Below are 24,069 nucleotides of genomic sequence, written 5' to 3'. Positions count from 1 at the left end.
GAGTTAGAAGAGATCAGTGTTGTAAGAGTACAGGCTTTGAGAGGGAGAGCTGTGTATGTGAGAATGCTGGTTAGGCAGCAACTGGTGCAATTTCAAGTTGATTGTGGTGCAAGTGCAAATATTTTACCTCTGAAGTATGCTGAGGGTGAGGAACTCGACTCGTGTTCACAAACGCTTGTCATGTGGAATGGAACTAAAGTGACGCCTATCGGTTCCTGTGCGTTGACTGTTGTGAATCAGAAAACTAATGAGAAGTACAAGGTCCGGTTTCTAGTCATGAAAGAGGATTTGACCCCTCTGCTTGGCTTAAATTCAACGCAGAAAATGAATCTGTTAACTGTACACAAGGAAAACTTCATTAATGTCGTGGAGAATGCAAATGATGATCTCACAGCTAATTACGCGGATGTCTTTAACAAAGGTCTCGGAACGCTTCCAGAAAAAGTTCGCCTGCAAGTTGACCCAGATTGCAAGCCTGTTTAGCTTCCAGCAAGAAAAGTCCCTGTGTCTATTCGGGAGAAGTTCAAAGAAGAGCTCCAAAGGTAGGAACATCTTAAAGTAATCACTCCTGTTGATGAACTGACTGAGTGGGTTAGTCAGATTGTCGTAGCTGTAAAGAAGTCCGGTGAACTGCGTGTTTGTATTGACCCGCGACCACTTAATACTGTCTTGAAGAGGGAACATTATCAAATTCCGGTCATTGATGATTTGTTGCCCTACTTGACAGATGCACATGTGTTTACAAAGGTTGATTTAGCCTCTGCTTTTTGGCATCTGGAGTTAGATCGCGAGTCCAGTATGCTCACAACATTTGCTACGCCATATGGGCGATATCGTTGGCTCCGTTTGCCGCTTGGTCTCAGTGTTTCGATTGAAATTTTTCAGAAACGTCTCCATCAAGAGTTACAAGGTCTTCCGGGTGTAATGTGTATTGCAGATGATATTCTCATCCATGGCACCTGCGAGGTTGATCATGACAGCAATCTAGATGGATTCATGCGCAGATGCCATCAGAAAGGTATCAAGCTCAATGCCGAGAAGTTAGAGAGCAAGTGTAAAGAGGTTCCATTTCATGCTAACCACAGAGGGTCTAAACCCAGATCCAGAGAAAGTGAGAGTAATTGTCGAGATGCCACGCCCAAAGGACCGAGGTGATATTTTACGCCTGAATGGAATGGTCAATTATCTTAGCCATTTTCTACCCCACTTATCTGATGTGATGAAGCCTCTACGAGATCTTACCCATAAAGATGCAGCATGGTGTTGGGATGATTTGCAAGAGAAGGCTTGGAATGATGTCGAGACATTGATTGCATCAGCACCCGTTCTAGCCTACTACAAGCCCACTGAAGTGCTTGAGATCCAGTGTGATAGCAGCCAGAGTGGTTTAGGTGCAGCTTTAATGCAGAATGGTCACCCAATCGCGTACGCTAGTAGAGCCTTAACAGAGACAGAATCTCGCTATGCGCAGATTGAAAAGGAGATGTTGGCAATCATGTTTTCAGTAGAGAAGTTTAATGACTTTACCTTTGGTAGAAGAACTGTTGTCCATACTGATCATGAGCCACTTGAGTCAATTTTCGTGAAACCACTTCATCGGGCTCCTAAAAGGTTGCAAGGAATGTTGATCCATTTGCAAAAGTACGATTTCATGGTACAGTACGAGAGGGGAAGCAGAATGTTCTTAGCGGACACTCTTTGTAGAGCTTATCTTCCCTCAGGTGCGCAGATTGAGTCAGAGTTTGAAACAACCAACATGATAAATTACTTGCCAATATCTGAAGCCAGGCTACTGCAAATTCAGCGGGAGACAGATCAGGATGAATCGCTTCAAGTTCTGAAGGCAGTGATTCAGCATGGCTGGCCTGAAAATAAGAGTACCCTGCTGCTTCTAGCCTCTCCTTACTTCAATATGAGAGATGAGCTGTCCGTTCAGGATGGTCTGATTTTTAAGGGAGAAAGGGTAGTGGTACCCAAGGCTGCTAGGAGTGGTCTCCTAAAAAGTATTCACAATTTGCACCTTGGAGTTAATGGTTGCCTTAACAGAGCATGTGAGTGTCTTTATTGGCCTGGGATGACAGGAGATATCAATAACTATGTGTCAACATGTGAAGCCTGCAGAGAGTACGAACAGGGTCAAAGGAAGGAAACACTCACCAGCCACGAAGCACCTAGTCAGCCGTGGCAGTTCGTCGCAGCAGACCTATTTGAGTTAAATGGAAAAAGTTACCTTGTGACTGTGGACTATTTTAGCGATTTCTTCGAGCTCGACCATCTGAGAAGTACATCCTCTGTCTACGTCATCAAGAAGCTTAAAGGTCATTTCGCGAGACATGGCATTCCCGAGCAACTCGTTACTGATAACAGGCCACAGTTCGCCTTGTGCGATTTCCTGAAATTCTCTAAAGAGTGGGATTTTGAGCACAGAACCAGCAGTCCGCATCATAGTCAGTCGAATGGAAAGGCTGAGAGCGCTGTTAAGCAAGCGAAGAAAATTCTGTTAAAGTGCAGCAAGAATGGTTCAGACACGTTTCTTGCGTTACTGGACCAAAGAAACACACCGCCTGCGAGTATGCAAATCAGCCCGGCACAGTGGCTATTTAGCAGAAGGACAAGAAGTCTCCTCCCGATGACTGCTGCATTATTAAAGCCATTTGTTTCAGACGAGGACGTGACACATACCAAGCTTCATCGCAACAAGCCAAGAACTACAACAGAGGTGCACGAGACCTCCAGCCCTTGGAGCCCGGAGATACCGTGCAAGTTGAGCCCTCGCGCGCGGGAAGAAAAGAGTGGCAAAAGGGTGTCGTAAAGAGTCGCATTAACAAAAGATCTTATGAGGTTGAGCTGCCTCAAGGACTCCTTCGACGAAATCGTGTTGAGCTATGCAAGTCCAATGAAACGCCTATCAAAGTTGAAGATGACGACGTCATAGAGGCGCACAAGCAGTTATTCACAGAGACACGCGAAGATACACGCGAACAGGCACCCCCAGATACACGCTTGGAAACATTCGACCAGCCGCGTCCTTTACACCCAATCCTTTACAGGCACGGAGAAGGTCCACGCGCATCCGTCAGCCGTCCAAGCGTCTACAGGACTATCTGCTTACTTAAGCCTAAGAACTCTTTCCAAAGAACTGAATTTCATGAATATGTGCTTAGTCGTTTGTTTTGGTTTCACGTTTTTTTTTCCGTTAAGTTGTTTTCTTATTTCTCTATAAAATGGTGGGTGTTATAATATTGTAATTTTCACGCCCTGTGTTGCATTTCATTTGCAGGTGCTGCTAGACTCATTATATATTCAGTTTCGTTTGTACCTTCGGGGCACTTGATAGGGATTGAAATGTCTGTTCAGTAACCGCTTGAACGTGTGGTTCACTGTGTTATCACAGCCTACATCTTTCATTATAATACTAGGAGTAATCGGAGCTCAGGAGAGTGGGTTCGATATGTTTGTTAGGCGTACAGTACAGGTAGCAGTTGAGGGGGAAGGGTGGTTGCGATAAATATGATTATGCCATATTTTGAACGTAAGGGTTGCTTACAGCGAAACCTCTATTTAACTGTGTATCATTATAAGGTTTTGAAAAGATATCGTATGGCTCAGTGTCAAGTGCTTGTAATCATAGGAGACATTGGCCAGAGTGCGTCGGGCATGGAAATAGAACATTTTGTTTTACTGGTGCAAGTTACGGGGCGCAGTTGCTCAAAGGCCAATTAGTGCTTAACTCGGGATTCTTTTTCTTTCTTCATAAACATTTCGTCGGATAATTTTCTCTGTTATTTTTAAGAGCATCCAATCATCAACTTGTTGACAAAATGAGTTACATTGAATTTACTGTTTTAAAAGCTTTCACATCTGAATTCAAACTTCGCACTAACCCAATCAAAGCCTTCAGTGGAATGTGTGTGCAGCTCAGGTCAATAACTTTTCCAGTAATTTGGTCGAGCGTGTTGATTTCAGTGACTCGAGAGTGAAAATTCCCGATAAATAACATAGAGTTGAAGTGTTCGTTTTTCCTGTGCCGAAAATATCACAAGTCATGATCAAGTGGCGCCGCAGAGCTTCATGTCTCGGTAGATTTACTTTGCGGCACTGCGACTGCTGAGCTACACAACTTGTTACGAACTTACACAATGGCCGCCGAGCTACACAACTTGGTAAATTTACTTTGTGGCACAACGGCCGTTGAACTAAACCCAGTTTGATACATGCGCCAGGAGTCACATACATTTTCCAAAGACAGTGACAAACTAAGCTGAAAAATATGAAGGCTTAGCATTTGACATGCTATAAAGTTAGAATTCAGTAAGCTTCCTTAATGGTGAGTCAATAGCACCATAATTTATTGTCTATGAGTCAATCCTATTTCCCAATGCTGGGGCTGCACTGGCAAGTCTGACAAGTCTGCTGACAGGGGAGGTGATTGACATTATGGCAATCTGGGCAATTGTCATCTTTCAATAGTTTACCAAATAAATATTAGTTAATAATATGTTTATCTTCCATATTTTGCAGAACCGAAAGTCGCAGAATGATTTGTTTACAGGATGATGTGGAAGTGAATGAAAATGAAGTAAGTTAGAGTGGCTGTTAAGTATTCATAAGGTCCATAAATCTTTAATTTAATACAAATATTGTAATCAATTAATCATCATGTATTACTGAGGATAGTAAATGAACTTAGCACCATCTGAGGCAGTATTGTATTGGTTGACAGTTGCTTTAAGGTTTATATCTTGATTATATCAAAAACTGTTTGGCTCATTTAGATTGATCTAGAACTTTGATTCCTGACTGATATTTGGTTATGAAATTTCTGAGAGTTTATCAATATTGTTAAATTTGGAATCAGTCATAAATTTTATACATCTGCACATGCGCATTGGAGAGCTTTGAAGGTGGTCCACATGGGGACAATGGACTTATAGTGGAACCCCATACCAAAGAAAATGTGGTAATCTACCCATCTGAGAAAATTTGGTAATCACGTGACCATACACCGAGCAAGTGAGCGAGCGACCGTCCGTCCGCACCACATTCATACCAGTGTAAAGTAACTCAATCAACAGATATGGCAACCCAATTGCAACTCAAGGTTTTATTTGGAAGGAAATCACATGGCTGCCTGGACTTTTAGAAAGAAAAAACAACAACAAAGTCGTGTCTTTTTTGGCGTTATTTTTTATGTTTACACCAACGTGGATAAAAGAGAAAGAGCTAGAGCGATCAAATTATTGAAAACAAAAGAGACGGAATTCGTAGGAAGAAAAACATGAAAATTCAAAGAGGTGGTGAGAAAATGAGAAATGCTAGCAGCCAGCAAGGTGAAAATGAGCGGCAGTGAAAAATAAAAGCCAACATGAACACAGGAAACAAAATATTGGCATGGGTAAGCACATATGACAATAAATTTTTATGGAGGAATCATTCCTCCATAAAAATAATGTGTAACTAGGAAGTGTGACATTTTGGTTGTACAATTAACAGCGTTGTAGTCATGCAAAACGACGGCAAGGGAAAGACAAAAAAGTATGCTGCACATGCAAATTTCTTTTTTGCTAATTAGGAGGAAAAGTGTGCTGCACGTGCAATTGTTTTTTTTTGCTAATTAGATCTGTTAGTCTTGAAGCCATTTTCATTGTCGTCCCTGTTTAGCATTACAGGATTTAATTTTTTCTTCGCTTTTAGCCCTGGCTAAATAAATCTATATATTAAAACAGATAGTACACACACCCTGATTGGTTAAGAGGTGTGTAAGAGTATATTTTGAAAAAGTAGTTGTGATGTCCAGATATTTTGCTGTGTGCACTCGCTAATCACTTGAAAGCACAAATTTGAAAAAAGTTTTATTTGAGCTGAAAATTTGACAATCCCCATACAAATTAAAATGTATTTTGATAACATCCATTTTCCAAATGAGAGGTGATTACTAAACATATGAAACTGTATGGTACAGTAGCGACGAGATAGATTTTATCTTTTAATCAGTGCTAGTAAAAAAAAATTGCTTTTGTTTGTGTTTGCATAGCCTGGTATAAACACTTGAGATTTGAAAGTGTCTGGTAAATTTGAAGAACTAATGTTCTGTTGTAAGAGAGTCAGTCTTCAATGGCTACTTATATATATATGTAAAAAAACTATGCAATTTGTACAGTGGCCATATAGACTCAATGTTCTGTTTAATGGTAACATGCAAATTAATGGTATTTTGTCCACAGAGTGAATAGGGTCATAATAAGTGTTTAACGTTTTGGCTGAAATGCTTAATGCATTGTTAACTGCAGTATCATTGATTATTATTTTGGTTTTTAGTTCTAAGAGTAGCTCTACTCAATCTCTCAACCACATAAAATTCATTGTTTTTAGGTTTTTCCTGATAATTTCATGCGTCGTGAAATACAAGCTTTTGTTGTCAACTGCACATTAATGGATGAAGGATGCCAGTGGAAAGGGGAAGTCAGACACTTGGAGGTAAAGTGTGATCAAATGGAAACAAAATTCTTGAAAAAACTTTAGAGCCAAAGTATATCAATAATGTTATTACGCAGATCGTGGCTAATAATATAGCCCTGTCAATTCTGAGATTTGTTTACAGTGAAACCTCTATTAAGCGGACTCCTTCAAGAACTTCCCAAGTTTCTGTGTCTAGAGGGTGTCCACATATTAGAGGTTTGTAAGGTGTCTTATATTTCCCTTTATAACGAACCCCTATTCAGCGGAGATCTCTATTAAGCGGATGCGGACACTAAAATATATAATTAACAATTATCAAAGTCGGCTTTCGTATCATATGAAGAATTTTGAGATCTCAGAGGGTGTTATCTGCCTCTGCCTACGGCCTCGGCGGATAACACCCTCCTCGATCTCAAGCCCTAGGATTTCACGGTAATGATCATTTCCGGTATCATGTCATTACCATGATCTTAAAAACCAAAAAATAGTTTCCCAGTGACATGTCCTCATATTTTTAGACTGAGGGATCAAAATACAAAAATATAGTATTTTTCCACTTGGATTCTTTGACTCAGCTGGTCTATAAACGAAATTTAAAAAAAAACACGTTACCGTTTTTCTATTGTGCACCATCTTGAATCGTTCCCAAAATGCATTGCATTTTACTGATGACTCACTTGTGAAAGATGTTTTACTGTTCCCCAGCAGCGATTGTTATGGCTTCCAGTGCCAAGAAAAAACAACATATGACTCCAAAAGTTTAAAAACAATTAGAATGTAGTCTTTAAAGTGACAATTTCATTGTGAAACTGATGATGAGGCCTGAATCTCTTTATGAAAAGACAAGATCTGTAGTGAACGTTTCAAGTGAGTATACTTACTCCTTTAGTTGGATCGAAGAGGAGTCTTGAGTTTTTGACACTTTAGTCCACACTTATTTAACACATAAATAATTGACCTTCTTCTGACATTTTAATAATAGACATTGAAGTTTTTTGTAAATAACAGTACACACTGATGTTCTTTCATTTTAAAGTATGTTTAACAACATGTTTCCAGAAAACTGTTTCTGTACATTAAAAGAAATAAAAGTGTCTCCTATGAATTTTCACGGAACCAAAAAAATGTTACCAATATAGTTTCTCATGATCTCTTGGCGTGGAACCGAAAAATTGTTATCCATGGGATTTTAAATCCAAGGGCTTGCGATCTCCATAATTCTTCATAAGATGCTCAAAAAAAAATTGTTACCAATATAGTTTCCCATGATCTCTGGGCGTGGAACCAAAAAATTGTTATCCATGGGATTTTAAATCCAAGGGCTTGCGATCTCCATAATTCTTCATAAGATACTCAGCCTCATTCATTTATTGTTAATTATTTTAGTGTCCACATCCGCTTAATAGAGGTGGCCGCTGAATAGTGGTTTGTTATAAAGGGAAATATAAGACGTTTTTTTTGGGACCCGGCTTTATTAGTGTCTGCTTAATAGAGGGTGTTCAATTAATTGGGGGTCCGTTTAAGAGAGGTTTTTACTGTATTACAAAGCAGAAGCGTCAGGAAAATTCCACACCCTCTATTGAAGATCAGTAGAGGTGGAAAACAAGAGTAGGGCCAAAAAATACCCTAAAAGATGAGAGGGGGTCTAAAACAAAAGACCTGTGTGAACTAACCATAATATTATATGCCTATTTATAGAGAAGGTAATGATACTATGTTTCCTTCTCTTCATGAGCACTTTTATAGGCATCAAGTTTTTTTAAATTATTTGTGTAAGACTCAAACCACAGGCCTTTAGTCATTTTATTTTAAGGCTAAATCCACAAGCGGGCTACTTGTAGATTAAGCAAATCTCTATTCTGGTTGACTACTTGGTGATTTTGTTACAACTGCGTCCTGCGTCCCTGACACATACAAATAACCGAAGACGCAAAATAAGTCATGGCATACATCCCATAGGACACAAAGAGCGGTTGAGTAATCTGAAGATGTGTTTTTGTAGAATATCCTGTTCATGTGATTTCTGTAGCAGTTATTATGGCTGTTGTTAAACTAGATATATTTCTTTTAGCCTTGACTGTGCTTTAAGATAGAAGGACTCTAAATGTTAATTTCAGTATACTGTAGTACAGAGTTTAGGAGTCTGTCTTCAGATTAACTGTCTGGATACATAAAGGCTTAGGCATTTTCAATTTAGGACTCATTAGGGCCATTTATACGAGGAAAAATAAGACGCGTCTTACATAAGACGCGAACTTTCCGTTTAAACGGCACAATTCGTCTCAAATAAGACGCAGCTTAGCTAAGACGCGTCGTATTAGATAAGACATGCTCGTATAAATGGTACAGTTCGCGTCTTATTTTTCCTCGTATAAATGGCCCTATTGTTTTTTGAACTGGGACTCATTGGTTCTGCACTGGGACTCATGATTTTTCACAAAATGAGTCTCAAGACTCACCATAACTATTTGTATCAATATAAGCGCTACTTGAGCAGGCAAGATGGGCTCATCTTGCCCGCTTGGAATTTTCTGCATGGTTCCCGCAAGTAAAAGATCTCTTTTTGGCCATAATAAAACCTCATTTATTATGTTTCAGACCACAAGCATGAGGAAAAGATGGCTGAATGTGTGGTTCCAGAAAATATCCATACCCCCCCTCCCCCCCCCCCCCACGGAAGGGATTGGATTTTCCAGGGCGGAGGGGGGGTCAATTTGCCTAATTTTCCAGTGGGGAGGGGGGTCACCATCGGGAAATATTTCCAGAGGGTTCTCGTGACGCGTAAGAGAGTAACAAAGAAAAAACACAAAAATTTACTAGGACAATTTATTTGCGAACATATAAAACACGACGAAAGTTAAAGAGCTACTAAACCTATGGATTAATGGACATAACGAACATATTTTGTTAGTCCCTTGGCGTGACCTTTCACGCGAAAACGTTCCTTACGGTTTGCCGTTTTCGAACGGATTTGGTATCCGTTTTAACGGCTTGGGGTATCCGTTCAAAAAAAATTGTCATCCGTTTGAACGAAAAATTTTGCTCTCTCCCCGCCGCGTGTCGCCTTTTCTCGCGTGGGGTGATTTTCACGCGCGCTCGCGTTTCGCTCGCTCTACTCTCCCCTGATGAAAAATGGGGGACTACTCGTAGTCTATTTCGTCGCTAGGCACTCGTGCGAACAAGCTGTTATTCTCCAGGTCACGTACGTTACGAATTTTATTTATCATCATATTACAAACGTATCATATATGAATAGTTACGCATCTCTGCTCTTTTGTAGCCATCTTTGCTTTCATATTATCAGTCGATTATCGACAGTATCGACATACGTTTTAGTCAACACTTAAGTTTTTTCCAACAAGTTTCCCGAAAATAATCTTTTTTATCTTTTACGCTTTTGTAGTTTATGAGCCAGCGGAACGAAACTTCATTTTCCTTGCATGTCGAGAACACAAAACACGAAAAATATATTTTTTTAATTGGTTGCATTTCTTCTTCTCTTGAGTGTTTCTCTATGACAAAGAAGTTAGACGAGTCTTTTCCACCACGTTAAACTTTGCGTGACAATTTTCTTATCAATGAAATCGGCGACCCGCAGTTTTACCTCAAACTCAAATGTCCAAATTTGGTTGAACGAAATTCGATACTCACACTGTCTTGTCCTGATCTCTTTTTAAAATAATACTTCTTCAAGTGTTGCTTTCTTCTTGACGTAGTACAGTTATGTTTGCTACGCGACCTTGCATTTCATTTGCAGAATTGTTGAATTCAACATAAATTACATGAACACAAAATTTGTCTGTGACTTGAGCGCATAAGGAGTTCGCATAAGGAATTCGCTTATCTGTTATACAATTCAACAGAAAATACATGAAACTCACAATTTGTGGCATCCTAGTGAACGAAACTACTTCTTTGTTCACTTCAATTAGAGATAGCAAAATTTCCAGGGGGTGTGCGAAAATTTTGGAAATTTCGGAGGGGATGGGGGGAGGGGGTAAATTTTGGGGGCCGATTTTGGAAAATCCAGAGGGGAGGGGGGGTCATTCGGCAAATCCCTTCCGTGGGGGGGGGGTATGGATATTTTCTGGAACCACACAATATTAGCCTCATTCTTTTTTTCGCTTTTATTGACCTCAACTTCGTCTATCAATATGCCAAAAAAAAATTGGCTAATATCCAGCCATCTTGATGACCTCATGCTTTGTCTGAAACATGGGGAGAAACAGAGGTCTCGCCTCCCACCGATGTGGCCCCTCACCATAAGTGGGTTGAATTTGTTGTTGGTTGTCTCGTTTGCTCCGAGAGGTTTTTTATCCGGGTTCTCCAGTTTTCCCCTCTTCTCAAAAACCAACATTTCCAAATTCCAATTCAACCCGGAATAAGGTAGATGAAGAACCACTAAGTGGAAGTGCTACCTCAAAATCGTTATTTATGCATTTATTTGTTTTATATATATATATAGACTTTATAGAGATATATAACAAAGAACCAATCACTTGTTAATTTTATTTTTGTGGTCGCTCAATTAAAGTTTTTTTACTCCTTCATTTAGGCCCATCTCAACAGCTGTGAGTTTGTCAAAATTCACTGTGAAAATCCAGAATGTGGCATGTTGGTGAAAAAATGTGATCTTTACCAGCACCTGGAAACTGAATGCATGTGTAGACCTGAAACTTGTGGATTCTGTAAAGAACTAGTCAGCCTAAACAAAAAGAAGGTAATATAGGTTTTTCAAATTTGCTTTCCAAGGGCATGATGCAGGGACATCTAGAGTAAGATTAATGTACATTTAAGGAAAGCAGGCACCTTACAGGTGTTTAAAAGGCAACTTATGACCAGCCTGGGGGACAGTCATACTTCGGGAATTTTGGGGTGGAAGTGTGCTGCTGGGACCATGTTGAACTGCAACTCTGCTACCCTTCTCTAGGACACGTACCCAAAATCCCTCTCCTATCTGAGACTAAACTGCTTAAAACCCCTTAACCCTTTGCAGTTGCAGATACTTACATAATACTTTTTCCTTTAATTATCTTTATTCTGGGTTGGTTGTGGAGTTCCTTATCTGAACAACTGGCCTCCACAATTTTGTAAAGTATAGTTTACCAAATATCTGTAGTATCACAGCAGCCTCAAGCCTTTTAAATTGATAAGACTTGGAAAGTGCCTATTCATTTTGTGAGTGTAAAAGCAGTTAGTCACTATGTAAAAGTTAACACTACAGCTGGCCTTGCTCAGGGCTTGGAAAAAATACCATTGAATACCATAATACTCTCTTTTGTCCCGCCAAAACTTTGCACAAGCATTGTTTTCAATTTCTCTTGGGACATACAATAAGAGAAGTTGAAAACAGTGCTTATGCAAAGTTTTGGAGGGACATCAAAGAGTATTATGGTATTTTGAAAAAGGCCTATTCCAGCTTGACCTTTGGGCAAGTAGTTCTCACTTTTTGCTTGCCCAGGGCCACTTCTTGCTTGTCTCTTTTGATGACTTTGTTAGAGGATGACTTTCCTGCACCCCTGTTCATTGGGCAGTTATGCCTTTCCCAGCAAGAAAATCTACTCGTCTCGGGCTGCACTGGACAGGGCTCTTTTCAAGTCCTGATTCCTTTTCAGTATCTTTTATGGCCATGTATGGCTGAGATCAGCGAGTGGTCATCGCCAACATTGTTGATTCTATGTGGTTATATTGGCCTCAAATTCCTCTCTGTCCCTATCAAAACGAAAAGAAAAAATCTAGTTAATATCCAAAAATAAGGATAAGGATTTATTTATGTTAAAAAGAGCAGGGTGGTCAGAATAACTGTGAGAGATCTGGGGGATCTGAAAACCTGTGTTGAAGGTCTTGACTGGTTACTGGTGGTTTCGACACAAATTCACGTCCATACAGGTTTATTCAGTCGAGTTGTAAATAGTCTCACGTACTTGGCTCAAAGAACGAAGAATATTCACCCAAAATGTTTTTCTTATTCACGCTAAAACTGACTTGAAGTGTTCAAAGCATTCAAGAAACATATAAATTATGCGGTTTGGACCCTCGTGCTCATTTGTATATAGTTTTAGGTTTTAGGTAAGATCATTAATTTAAAAATCATGTAATAGATTAGCGCCAGTACTTGGTAAGTGTCCCCAATTAGCTAACTGTTAAGCTAAACACATTGACACAAACCTAAAGTTATTATTACAGTGAAACCTGTATTAAGCGGACACCGAGTTAAGCGGACACCCTCTGTTAAGCGGACAGTAGCCGAAGTCCCCAAATTTATTTCCCTTATTTACTTTAAATGAAACCTTTATCAAGCGGACACCTCTATTAAGCGAACGCGGACACCTAAAAAGTACCTGAAATGGTCATTTCTATTGTTGCCAACCTGTATTAAACGGACACTTGTAATTAAATTCCACCACCCAACATGCCAGACACGGGAAATGCGAAAGATTACCTCGAATTGCCACCCACAAATTTTTCCATTTTTACATTAAAAAATGTGACTTGACGAACTTATTTGATTAGTTTGCCAGTATTATTTTCTATTTCGTTTTGTTTGTATAGAGCTTTTTTCACTCATCTTATTTCTTCAAATTTGAGTTGCAATCTATGGTACTGTGATCAATTGGTCCACTTTGAAAAAGAAACTCATGCAAACATATACCGTCATAGTCTGTGGGAGTATTCTAAACGTTTCCACTGTTCATTTGAATGGCATTTGACACCTCCATTATGACGTTATTTATTGAAACCTGTATTAGGTGGACACCCTGTATTAAGCGGACACTACAGCATTCCCCGAGGGTGTCCGCTTAATGCAGGTTTCACTCTGTTATCAAAATTTTTTTGCAATTTAACTGCCAGAGTTCGTATCAATTGCGACTTGTATCGAAACGACCAGACTTGTGACATTGCATGTTCAGCTGCTGGTGTTCGTGAAATGTTACTCTTCAAAGTAGCTTTAAATAGGGAAGTGTTTCAAACTAGTGCTTACTATTTTTTTTTTCTAATTCATGCAGCTGCACCAAGAAGAGGAATGTCCAGCGTACCCAGTTAAATGTGAAAAGTGCAATAAAGATGACATCCCACGTGCGGAGGTAAGTGGCCCAGAAATTAAAAGTATTATACATCAGTGTTCAGTTACAACTTTGGTGATAGCCCTATTTTTTTGCAGATGCTTAAATTGTGTAGATATGCACAACGACCATTTCGTTTTAGAACAATTAGTACTCATTCTGTCAAACTTTAGGAAAATCGACGAAATCCGGTTTATGATCGCTAAACGTTGATAAAGTCCATCGATCTACCGATCCATGTGACTAATTTGAAACCATCCTTACAGTGTTGTCAGGTGGAGCAGACTTCCACATACTCTATAAAAATGAATTGATTGTTTCAAAAGGTGGATTCATTAGCGGTGTATGATGTTTGCAGACTGTAGATTGCAGACTGCAGACTGAAAACTGATTATGCAGAGTGTAAATAATAAGACCCCGAAAATATCCTAAGTAAGGTTAAAGTTAAAAAGTAGCCTGGGAACAAGGTTGATATTGCCTGCGCACGCTTACATTGGCCTTATCTTCAAGATACTGTTGGCTGTTCTTCTTTGACTTGTTTAAAATCGACTCGTATCAATATAATTGTGTTGACTTTGTTGACATCAGATTTCAGTGGGATTCTTTCTCCCTCTTTTTACTGGCTTAGGCTACGTGCAAACGGACGCAACATTGTTGGCCAACAACTCCCAACATTACTGTGTTGCGTCCATTTGGACTTAGTTAAAAGTTTGACCGGTTGAAAACTTTGCGCAAGAACTCCCAACATGCAACAAAATGCAACAGGGTGTGCAAACGAACGCAACATGTAACATCCAATAATGTTGGGAGTTGTTGGCTAACAATGTTGTGTTCGTTTGCATTGTTGTTTGATAATGATAAGTAGCCACGCCAAGTATTACCTGTCTAAATAGTGGTCTTCTGTAAAGAATGTTTTTAGATGCGAGTAAGTTCCAAAACAACTAGGATGGATTCAGGATATTTGACACTTTTGAAAAACATAAATATTTCATATTGGCGGTCGCAGACATTATTCTGCGATTTGGAGTGGGAAACATCAACCTCGTTTCTAGGCTACTTTCTCACTTTGTTAGAAGCTGGGAAACGAGTTTATGTTGTTGACGACAGTCTTGCAGTCTACAGTCTGTGGTATGCGGTCTGCAGTCTGCGGTCGGTAAATGTCATACACCGATCCGCTAGTCGTTGCCTCTATTACTTTCAAACTCGAATCTGGATCCCTGCAGGCATGTAATGAGAAATAAATGTTGTATTTGGTCAGATTGAAAAATCTTCCAGACTTTGAGTGAAATAATGCCTTTGAAGACATTTATACAAAATTCACGTAACTTAGTTTCAGAAAATTTTCTCTACTGACCTCACGTTTGAATTCACTACCATTAACCATGCAGAAAAGCATATGTAAAATTTTACGGCGTTGCTAACGATCGTAGCGATCATTTGGAAACCTGCAGTCTTAACTTATACTTGGTCTAGTAGTTAAGTAGTACACTCGGCCACGCGACCACTGAACGATTCGTCTTGTAAAATCGTAGTTGATAAAACAAGAAATGACCTACAATGTCCTACAATGAACTACAATGAGCTCCTGTCCTGTGAGCTACAATAGGCCTATTTACGGTTACCGACGCCATTTTGACGAGTAGGCAAGGAAATCTTAGGGCGGTTACCAAGCATCATGCCAATCTCTTAAAATTTCGGTCACGCGCTCCATTCTACAAGCAATTCTCAACGTTTTCCTTGACTTCTTTTAAATCTTCTACGGTAAGGATTTCCAGCAACTTGTCGAATCGGGCACTGTTGTGTTCTCTGTGTCTGCAGCTGGCTGTTATTTGCCCCAGAAATATGTCGCGATTCGCCAACCTACAACCAAGGTACAGTAAACAGAGAATGAATAAAATTAGCCCCAGTCGGTGGCAAACCGGTTCTTACGCGCGTACCGCGCGTGATACAAATTTCGACAAAATTATAAACTCGCTTCGCGAGACTAAATGCTTTATTTTATCGCATGGATTTTTTTAAAAGAATTCAATGCATTCACGAGTTCTCCACAGTATTAACTTTGATTATTTTTATTTCAGTTGTGGGATCATCAGGATCCAGTTATAGGAGACTGTGATGCTGTACAGGGCCCATGTCCATTCGCACAGATTGGCTGCTCAAGAACCGAGGTATGAGCGCAAATGTAAATTAATCGCCGCTGAGTGGTAAGATCACTAACTGATCCTAGAAATGAATTTTTAATCACATCGGATATGATCTTCTCAGTGTTTTGAAGAGCCTGTTCTGTTTTGTACATATAAGACCTCCGCTCAGGAGAGCGACGTTCTTTCGACTGAGCTAACCGGGCGGCCAACTTTGGAGCCTGATTTGAAATCTCCCAACCGTTATCATAATTTAACCCCTGCCAGAATGAACTACCGGTAAGCGAACACTGGTTTAAATTGCCTTTCCCTATTGTTTATCTTGCGAATGTTCTGAAGCATAACGCTTATTTTATTTTCAGGCACTCAACAGTAGACAAAAGAAAGAGCACCTGGAGAGAGAAAATGTTTTCCACACAACATTGCTACTTCGTCTTGGCCTTACGGTGAATAGAGAAGTGGAAGCAGGTTTGAGGGATGATCCAAGAATCCTGTCGAGATACCCGCATATCTTCAAAAACTATGACGGTATCATTTCTGACATGCTCGCTCGAATTCAAACCAGTACAGCAGAGATCAGAGATCTACAAGAAAGAACACGAGAGCACAGCGAACGAATCACGTCTTTGGAACGGAGGCTTTCGGCATCTGCTCAAGTGTCGCGGAATTCAATTGGCAGTTCATTGAACGACGAGATAACACGAAGGGTAAGCAATCTCGAGAATTTGACTGCCGAACACGAGGCGCTTTTGGCAGGAAATGAACGTGCGATTGGAGAGACTAACAGGACTCTGCACTCTTATGAGTACACACTGGCTGATAGAAATGTCACTTTGGCCAGGCTAGAAGATAAGACCGCTGACCACGAGGTTCTGTTGGTTGAAAGTAATCGTTCAATCGCGCGGGCAAATCGGGATGTGGGTAATGTAAGGCGACTGGTTGAGAATAACCAGGAGACCGTCAGAAGGGCTGAAAGAAGGATTGAGTCTATTGAGCACACATTGGCTCTAAGAAACGTCGCTTTGGCTGATTTAGAGGAATACATCAGGCAACAGGAGATTTCAAGCTACGATGGCCAGTTGCTGTGGAAAATAACTGAATTTTCACGCAGGAGAAACGAGGCAGTCAGCGGTCAACAAGTATCATTCTATAGTCCGTGCTTCTACACCGGTCGCTATGGATTCAAGATGTGTGTCCGCATTTATTTAAACGGAGATGGCATGGGCCGAGGAACACACATCTCTGTGCTCTTTGTTGTCATGCGCGGTCAGTATGACGCGTTGCTTAGCTGGCCATTCAGTCAGAAGGTCACGTTCATGTTGTTGGATCAAGATAATGGTGAACACGTGATCGATTCGTTCAGGCCTGATCCTAACAGCTCCTCATTTCAGAGACCGACGAGGGAAGCAAACATTGCAAGTGGGTGTACGATGTTTTGCCCTCTAACTGAATTAAATAATCACGCTTATGTGCGAGATGATACCATGTTTATAAAGATTATAGTTGACACGACTGACTTGTAAAGTTGCACTGTCAAGAGATGATTAAGAGTAAGTCAAAGAGAACCAGTCTGCCATATTCATGTTACCAAATTGATTTTCCAAACATCATATCTTTGGAGTGGATACACAATTGTATATTTTGATGTTTTTTAGTTTTGTTTTTTTAATCACTACGGATATACTGTAAGAATAAAACCAAACGTTTGAGGCTAAATTTGTGACGTCATTTACCAGGCCAAAAAGTCAAGATCTCAAAACTGATTAAAAATGTAGAATTTTAGAAAATAATGAGCTCTACATTCTAAAAATTGGAAACTAAAAAAAAAAAATGATTTGGCCGCCATTTTGTGTCTTTTGTTGCCAAGACCTAAACAGGGGATTACTTCCTTACTCTATATACACTCTTGACTGTGTTTAGTATTTACGAGTTTTGTTTTGTGTCTAAAAAAACTCGTTCTCCGGCTGTGCTCGACAGTATAGAGCCCATTGTAACAATAGGATCTTAATACCAAAATCAGTGCGTTACACTATTACCAAGTTACAAAGTGCTTGAGTTACTGGGAGTCAATTGCATACAAAGTTAACTTTGATAAGTCCGGGTTGTTTCCAATAATACTCGGGGAAGTTATTTTCATGACTAGCCTTTTCGATTTCATATACGCGGCTTCTGATCTCTCTTGCGATTATTCCAACTCGCTTACTTTGTCAAATGCAAGTGAACTCTTCTGTGGAGTTGAATTCCTAAGAATCATATCAGAAAGAGAAAAAAAATCTCGTCGTCGCTTGTTCACGCCCTACATAAAACATGAAGCCGACGTATTTGTACGTCATAGTTGGCAGTGACAGCGAGGAAATGTACACAAGAGTGTGCTGCACGTGCTCAGCTTTGTTTTTCGAATGAAACCTATTGCTTTTTTGACGTTCTTGTCGCCGTCGCCGTCGTGGCATCTTAAACTCCCTATTAGAGCGCCTGTTTTTTTTTTCTAACCTTACTTTGCGAAAGACGGAGTCAAGAAAACCCTTCGTCGAAATGATTTTTTTTTGTCTTTTTGTTAATAGTCAAGCATTTGTCCTTTTGTTCAACGTAGACGACAAACGAAAACGAGTTTCAATTGTCTGCAAGAAACACTTCATGGAAAGTTGTTCAAAAATAACAAATCTTAATAACAAATAAGTTTAGTTTTATAATAACAGTGATTGAATGAGGTTGAGTATGACTGTGAAGAATTTTGAAGGTCGAGGATAACAGCCTCCGAGATCTACATGAATTTTCCTTGTCATACAAAACCCGAATTCAATATTGTTTCATTATTCATTCAAACTAATCCTACGTTCTTAACAACCTCACCTCCTGGTAGACTTTTTGCCAAACTCTGGACTATTTCTCGGCACGGTTTCAGCATACAATCCGATGTTTTGTCTTGCAGATACTCCTCGAAACGATAGATGACATCCCTCGAGCCAACATTTTTTGCCGTATTCTTGCGTTTTTTTCCCCATTCAGTTTCAGTCAGAAATTCGGCTATTTCGTCTTCAGATATAGTCGTGAACACTTCCGTCATTTTCTTGAGTTTAACTCCAAACTTGCTACTGTAGCTAGGCTACTGTAGCTAGGTGGTATATTGCTGCATCTTCCAAAATTTGGTCAGTGTCAGCCGGTTATGAAAAATAAACCGGGGGTTTAAGGCCAATTGGAAACGGAGAAATAGTTTGAATGAGTAGTGATTTTCATTGTCTTAATGTGCGTTGTTTCGTAGCTTAAAGGGGTTGTGTCACGGCTGTCTTACTAGTTTATTTTATCAATAATGCTACTTTTACGTCCTGGGGCACGTTTCCCGAGATTGTACGTTTCTGGGAAACTTCCCACCTACCCCTTCCGTAAGCCGACATTTTGCCCAAAGCGAGAAGTACGTGTTAATGTTGGCTTAAAGGGAGGGGTAGGTGGGCAGTTTCCCAGAAACGTATAATGAACCGTAACTTTTTGGGTCCGAAGGCAAATTTTGAAATGAAAACCGGTTGAATAGTAGCACAGTTCCTAGATCACGAACCGGTCAATTGTGCGTCGTTAACTGATACTTTCATTGAGTCATTTTCAAAATTGTTGATCTTGAATACAAACACGGTAAACATGAAATCGCTTTCGGGCACGAAAAGTTATCGGGACATTCGAGAAACTGACCCCTTGTTCGCTACGGACGTAAGAAATTACTTGTGAATGACAAATTGCAGCTGTCGTGTCAAACAAGTACGTCTCTCAAGCATTATATTAAAGACTTACAAACACTAAGAAAATTGAACTTTGAAAAACTGTTAGGATAACAAGTTTTCAAAAACCTAAACTCGTTTTTTTCTGTGCCGCCTTATTTGTCGCGTTATATATTTCTTTTTGGAATGGTTTGAGCAGTTGTTTTTATGTTTTACTTAGTTTGATGGCAGCTCCCACTGTTCACATTTTATCAAATTTCGTGACGCAGCTCCTTTATATGGGAGTAAAAGGGCATTGTCAGTGGTATATGTGAAAAACTTAAGTTTGTTTAATAAAATGATTAAAACAAAGTCAGTTTAGTGTTGCTGTTCACATCGATGTATTTGCATCACCTTTTGTTTTGTTTTGTTTTTTTTTTTTTTTTCGTTTCACTGTTATTCCCTTTGCATAACCCTTCTCCTGTTTCGATTTTCAAATGGAGGGGCGTGCTCGAAAGCTATATTTCGGGCTATGTGACTGAAATATCTAATGTCGCAAAGGTGGAAATTTCCTGGTTTAAACAGGTTCACCGCTTTTTGGGATGAAATGACCACTCAAATACTTTGAATACTTAGTTACCCACCTGAGATGTCCCCAGTTCTTGCTCGTGAAACCAAAGCCTAACTTGTTTGTCGGAGTTGATATTAATGCAGTGGTGCAGAAAAATGACCAAATATTTTTCTACGCAGCAAATATAACAGTGAAATACTATGATAAAGACTGAATATTTGGTGTCACCGTTTTCGTACCGTTTCATCTATAGATGGAAAGTTGAACTCGCTTGGCTCAGATAGGTTCGTTCACTGTACGGTAAGCGGATAGTCTAGCTATTTGAGATAAAGCTGAACCAGGACTAGGAGCCTGCCTCAAAACCCTCTTATTACTGAGATTTAAATTGATTAGGAGGCTAGCTAAGGTTAGGCTGCGTAATTCATTATCGTAAATTTTTCTCTCTTTGCGATTTGGAGGTAGTCAAAATGGCGGATGGTTCAGATGTAAGTGTTTACTAGTGCAGTGTGTGTAAGCTTCAGACGCAAGACGTAAACTTTCTCCTTATGCGCAGTTGTTACATACAAAGCTCAGGTATAGAGGTACTTCTCAATTTGTTTTTTCTTCTGGTTTTTGTCAGACAAATATATTACTGGCTTCTCCGCATGTTGACGATGTTTTCCCGCGTTTTTTTCTTAGCAGTATGTGACCCCAGCCCTTGCTACTTTTGACAGTCAGTGCGAAAAAATCCACAGCTCATTCCAACAACCTCCACTAGTTCGACCAAAGCCCTGGAAAGATGGGAGGAAAAACAAGTCCGTTTTCTTATGGAAAGCTACATGAAGTTCAAAGACGAAGTTGGGAAGTCACACATTACCCAACAATCAATTCTGTCGGACGGGTTCCATTTTCTCTTGGTTAGTCCTAGTGGTCTCGGACCGGTCGGTCCGGTATAATGGAAAGCACCTATAGTCAGTATGCCAGGAAAAGAAAATCTCGATTTGCTTGAACAGGGGCCGCATGGAATAGTTCAGGTAATGATGACGTTTCTATTGTTCGCGCCCGCAAGTAAGAGATGGTTAGGATGACGTAAAACAGAAAATCCCGAAGGGAGCGCTCAGGTACATTTTGTGACATTTATTGTACAGTCATACTTCGATTGACGTCGATACTCTTTTGCGTTACGTGTTATCAGTGACATTCTGGGAGCAGCTGTTTTGAAAGTTATGGACCAAAAGACACTCGTTAAGCGCAGATGAAGTCTTAAGGTGCATATAACTGGGTATATTAAAACACATTTCGAGAGTTTGCCAGACACAATTTCAAAAATCTTTGATCAGGAACAATTTGCCAGACACTCTCTCTTTGAGGGAATAAGACTCAGTCCACAAACAAGCAAGACCGTGAGTGAATCAACGGCTACAATAGCTTATCCCTGGCAGAACCATGGACGATTACAGAGATTCGCCGACAATTAAATTCTGTGCTGACTTATTCCCTGCTCACAGATGTTCCTTCTACAAAGTTTAAAAAAAACTAGAACCCGCGAGCGTGAATTGATCAAACCTTTGAATTTCTAAGGCTTACTTTCCGGCAAATAAAATGAACTGTATGTAAGAAAGTGAAAGAGAAATGGCGAAAAATTCCAACTTCTAATTCCGAGCGAAGCGAGGCGGGAAAGCGACTTAATAATTTTGTCGCGCGGAACGCGCGAGAATCGTAAGTAGAGTGCGATTTGGCTTTGGTCATTAATCTTTCTCTCTATCGGTTTGGTATCCGCAGTTGCCTACCAACTAAGTCGCGATAGACTACGAGTAGTCCCCCATTTTTCCTCAAGGATAGTAGAGGGAGCGAAACGCGAGCGCGCGTGAAAATCACCCCACACGAGAGAGGGCGACACGCGGCGGGGAGAGAGAAAAATGATTTTTCTCTCTCCCCGCCGCGTGTCGCCTTTTCACGCGCGCTCGCTTTTCGCTCGCTCTACTATCCTTGAGGAAAAATGGGGGACTACTCGTAGCCTAAAGTCACGATGACGTCCCTTAGCGGTTGTTAAGGTATGTCAGGTATGTAGACCCGGAAGAAGTGATTTAGCCGACTGAGCGAAGACGTTTTAAGTGGTAAAATACTGACCACTTCGTAGAACTCAGTGATGTCTCAGTACAGTGCTGGGTTTAGTTCGACAGCCGGCGTTCGTTTACCCGCCAGAGATTCAAAAGTTGAGGAGTCAGAAAAGACAACTTAGAGCTTTAACAACAACGACTGCGTAGAAGCGAAATGAAATGCCAATATTAAAGTGAATTCGGGTTTTTCCAAACTAAATTATTCCAACTGAGTTTATTCCAAATCACTTACAATGAAAAATGTAGGCAAATTTCGCTGGAGTTGAATTCTTGGGAACCGCGCAAAAGTTTAGAAAGTGAAAGGAAAACTCGTCCTCGTGTTTTCACGACCCCTAAAAATAATGTCGCTTAAGAAAAATTTCAGTCGTCGTCATGCAGGAAGGGTAAACAAAATGCGTGCTGCGTGGGCAAAATTGTTGTTTTGCTTAAAAACCCTCGTTTTTTTTGTCGTTCTAGTTGCTGTCGCCGTCGTCGTTGCTGAAGCTTGATTGTCACGGCAACGACGGCGATGGCAGTGACAAATAGTGGCAGCTTTAAAGTAACAATGGTACATTTACTCAAAGCGTGTGCCACACTTTTTGGCACAAAACTTTCATGGCAGTTCAACGCACAGCGACAATTAGCTTGCGTAGCAGGCGCTTTGAAGTAATAGGCGCAAGAAAGAACGGGAAGACGTGTTTAAAAAAAATACACGCGAAGACCACTTCTTCCGTGTTAACCCCTTGTACTTGGATAGGGTCCTTACCGGTAAGAACAGAACACCAAGAGATCAAACAATTTGAAATAATCGCGAAGGAGTTTAAAACTGGTAAGTGACTTACTTTAATAGAAGTGACGAGTTTTCTGTATTCACCCGATAGCCTAATCGCATTTTGGCGTACATCACGTTTTTGTGTCACTTCCCTTTTAATTACTATCTGTCACTGGAAACTCTTCAAAAGAACTACTTGACTTGATTTTGATAAATAGAATTAACTAAGTCAGAAGTTACGTTTGAGTTACGTACTTAGTTAATGATAGTTCCGCATTAAAGAGAATGGCATGAAATGGAGAATAAAGTTTAGCATATCATGCGGAATCAATCAACAATGCTGAAAAGTCCTTATTGACTGCACCCGAAGGTGGAATTTGTACTTAACTCTTAATACCAACAAGGCGTTGATTCGTACACAAATAAAAGAACAGTACACAGGTTTTGACGTCTAATTCTAATTTGGTACGAAAGCGTTATAGCTCAAATTCCCGCGTATTTTATTTTATCTTATTTTAAAGTAAGAGCAAAAAGACATGCAGTAAGTTGTTCCCAAAAGCCACTGAGGGAGACAGTTCAGCGGCCAATTCAGGAAACAAAATGAAATGCGTATCATCCCATGTTGAATGCTGAAATTCCGATGCCATTGTAGAGAGAGTATCATGGGTTCCACTCCGTTCACAAAGGTGCAACTTGTTCAACAACGTCATTTCTTCTTCTTTTAATCCAATGATCTCTCAGGATCCTTAGACGCACGCTAATAGTCTCTCATCCCTAACCCTCTATCCTCAATAAGCCCGTTTCAAACGTCGTGCTACTGCCGTGTCGAACTCAATTAATAGAATTAAATTCGACTTAAGCACGGCAGTAGCGAGACGTTTGAAACCAAGTCGCACTACTGCCGTGTAGTACGGCAAGTCTTGCTGTGCTACACGGCAGTAGCTCGACTTGGTCTCAAACGTCGTGCTATAAGTACCGCCGTGTGCCGAACTCAATTCATAAATTATAAATACATTAGAATATACTTAAAAGTTTGCTAAACCGTTTCTTTATTTTTGTGTTTTGTTTTCGGCAACAGCAGTTCTATTCTACTGAATTAAATTCGACGTCAGAAACCAATTCGTGCTAGTGTCGTGCTGCAGTCGAGCTACAGTCGAGCCAGCTTAGCATGGCAGTAGCACGACGTTTGAAACAGGCCTAAGCCTAATAGCCTGTGAAGGTGTGCTCTGAGTCCATTCTCAGTTGTCCGTTATACAGCTTCTTCGCGGCCCGCCAAAATATCTACCCCATCGGGAGAA

At 40.2% G+C, this 24,069-nt stretch overlaps 2 protein-coding genes across 2 annotated transcripts in view; one reads left to right on the top strand and one right to left on the bottom strand.

Annotated features, from left to right (window-relative positions):
* LOC140936502 (uncharacterized) overlaps positions 1-24,069 on the bottom strand; it is a 470,324-nt gene that overhangs the window by 214,546 nt on the left and 231,709 nt on the right. The window lies entirely within an intron of this gene.
* LOC140938262 (uncharacterized) lies at positions 1,220-19,667 on the top strand. The gene is made up of 7 exons (XM_073387767.1): positions 1,220-2,808; positions 4,522-4,579; positions 6,373-6,477; positions 11,015-11,179; positions 13,467-13,544; positions 15,602-15,691; positions 16,027-19,667. The coding sequence occupies exons 1-7, from the start codon at positions 1,220-1,222 to the stop codon at positions 17,185-17,187; spliced, it is 3,246 nt and encodes a 1,081-aa protein (XP_073243868.1). The 3' UTR covers positions 17,188-19,667.

Source organism: Porites lutea, chromosome 5 (assembly GCF_958299795.1).
Source record: "Porites lutea chromosome 5, jaPorLute2.1, whole genome shotgun sequence".
Classification (NCBI taxonomy): domain Eukaryota; kingdom Metazoa; phylum Cnidaria; class Anthozoa; order Scleractinia; family Poritidae; genus Porites; species Porites lutea.
Note: the sequence above shows the minus strand (reverse complement) of the source record. Positions and strands in the feature narration are given on the sequence as shown.

Excerpts from the sequence above, each read along its gene's own strand:
- LOC140938262 (XM_073387767.1), top strand. The coding sequence starts at position 1,220 with ATGAAGCCTCTACGAGATCTTACCCATAAAGATGCAGCATGGTGTTGG. Across the intron at positions 2,809-4,521 it reads AAGAGTGGCAAAAGGGTGTC|AACCGAAAGTCGCAGAATGA; the intron begins GTAAAGAGTCGC and ends CATATTTTGCAG. Across the intron at positions 13,545-15,601 it reads ATGACATCCCACGTGCGGAG|TTGTGGGATCATCAGGATCC; the intron begins GTAAGTGGCCCA and ends TTTTTATTTCAG.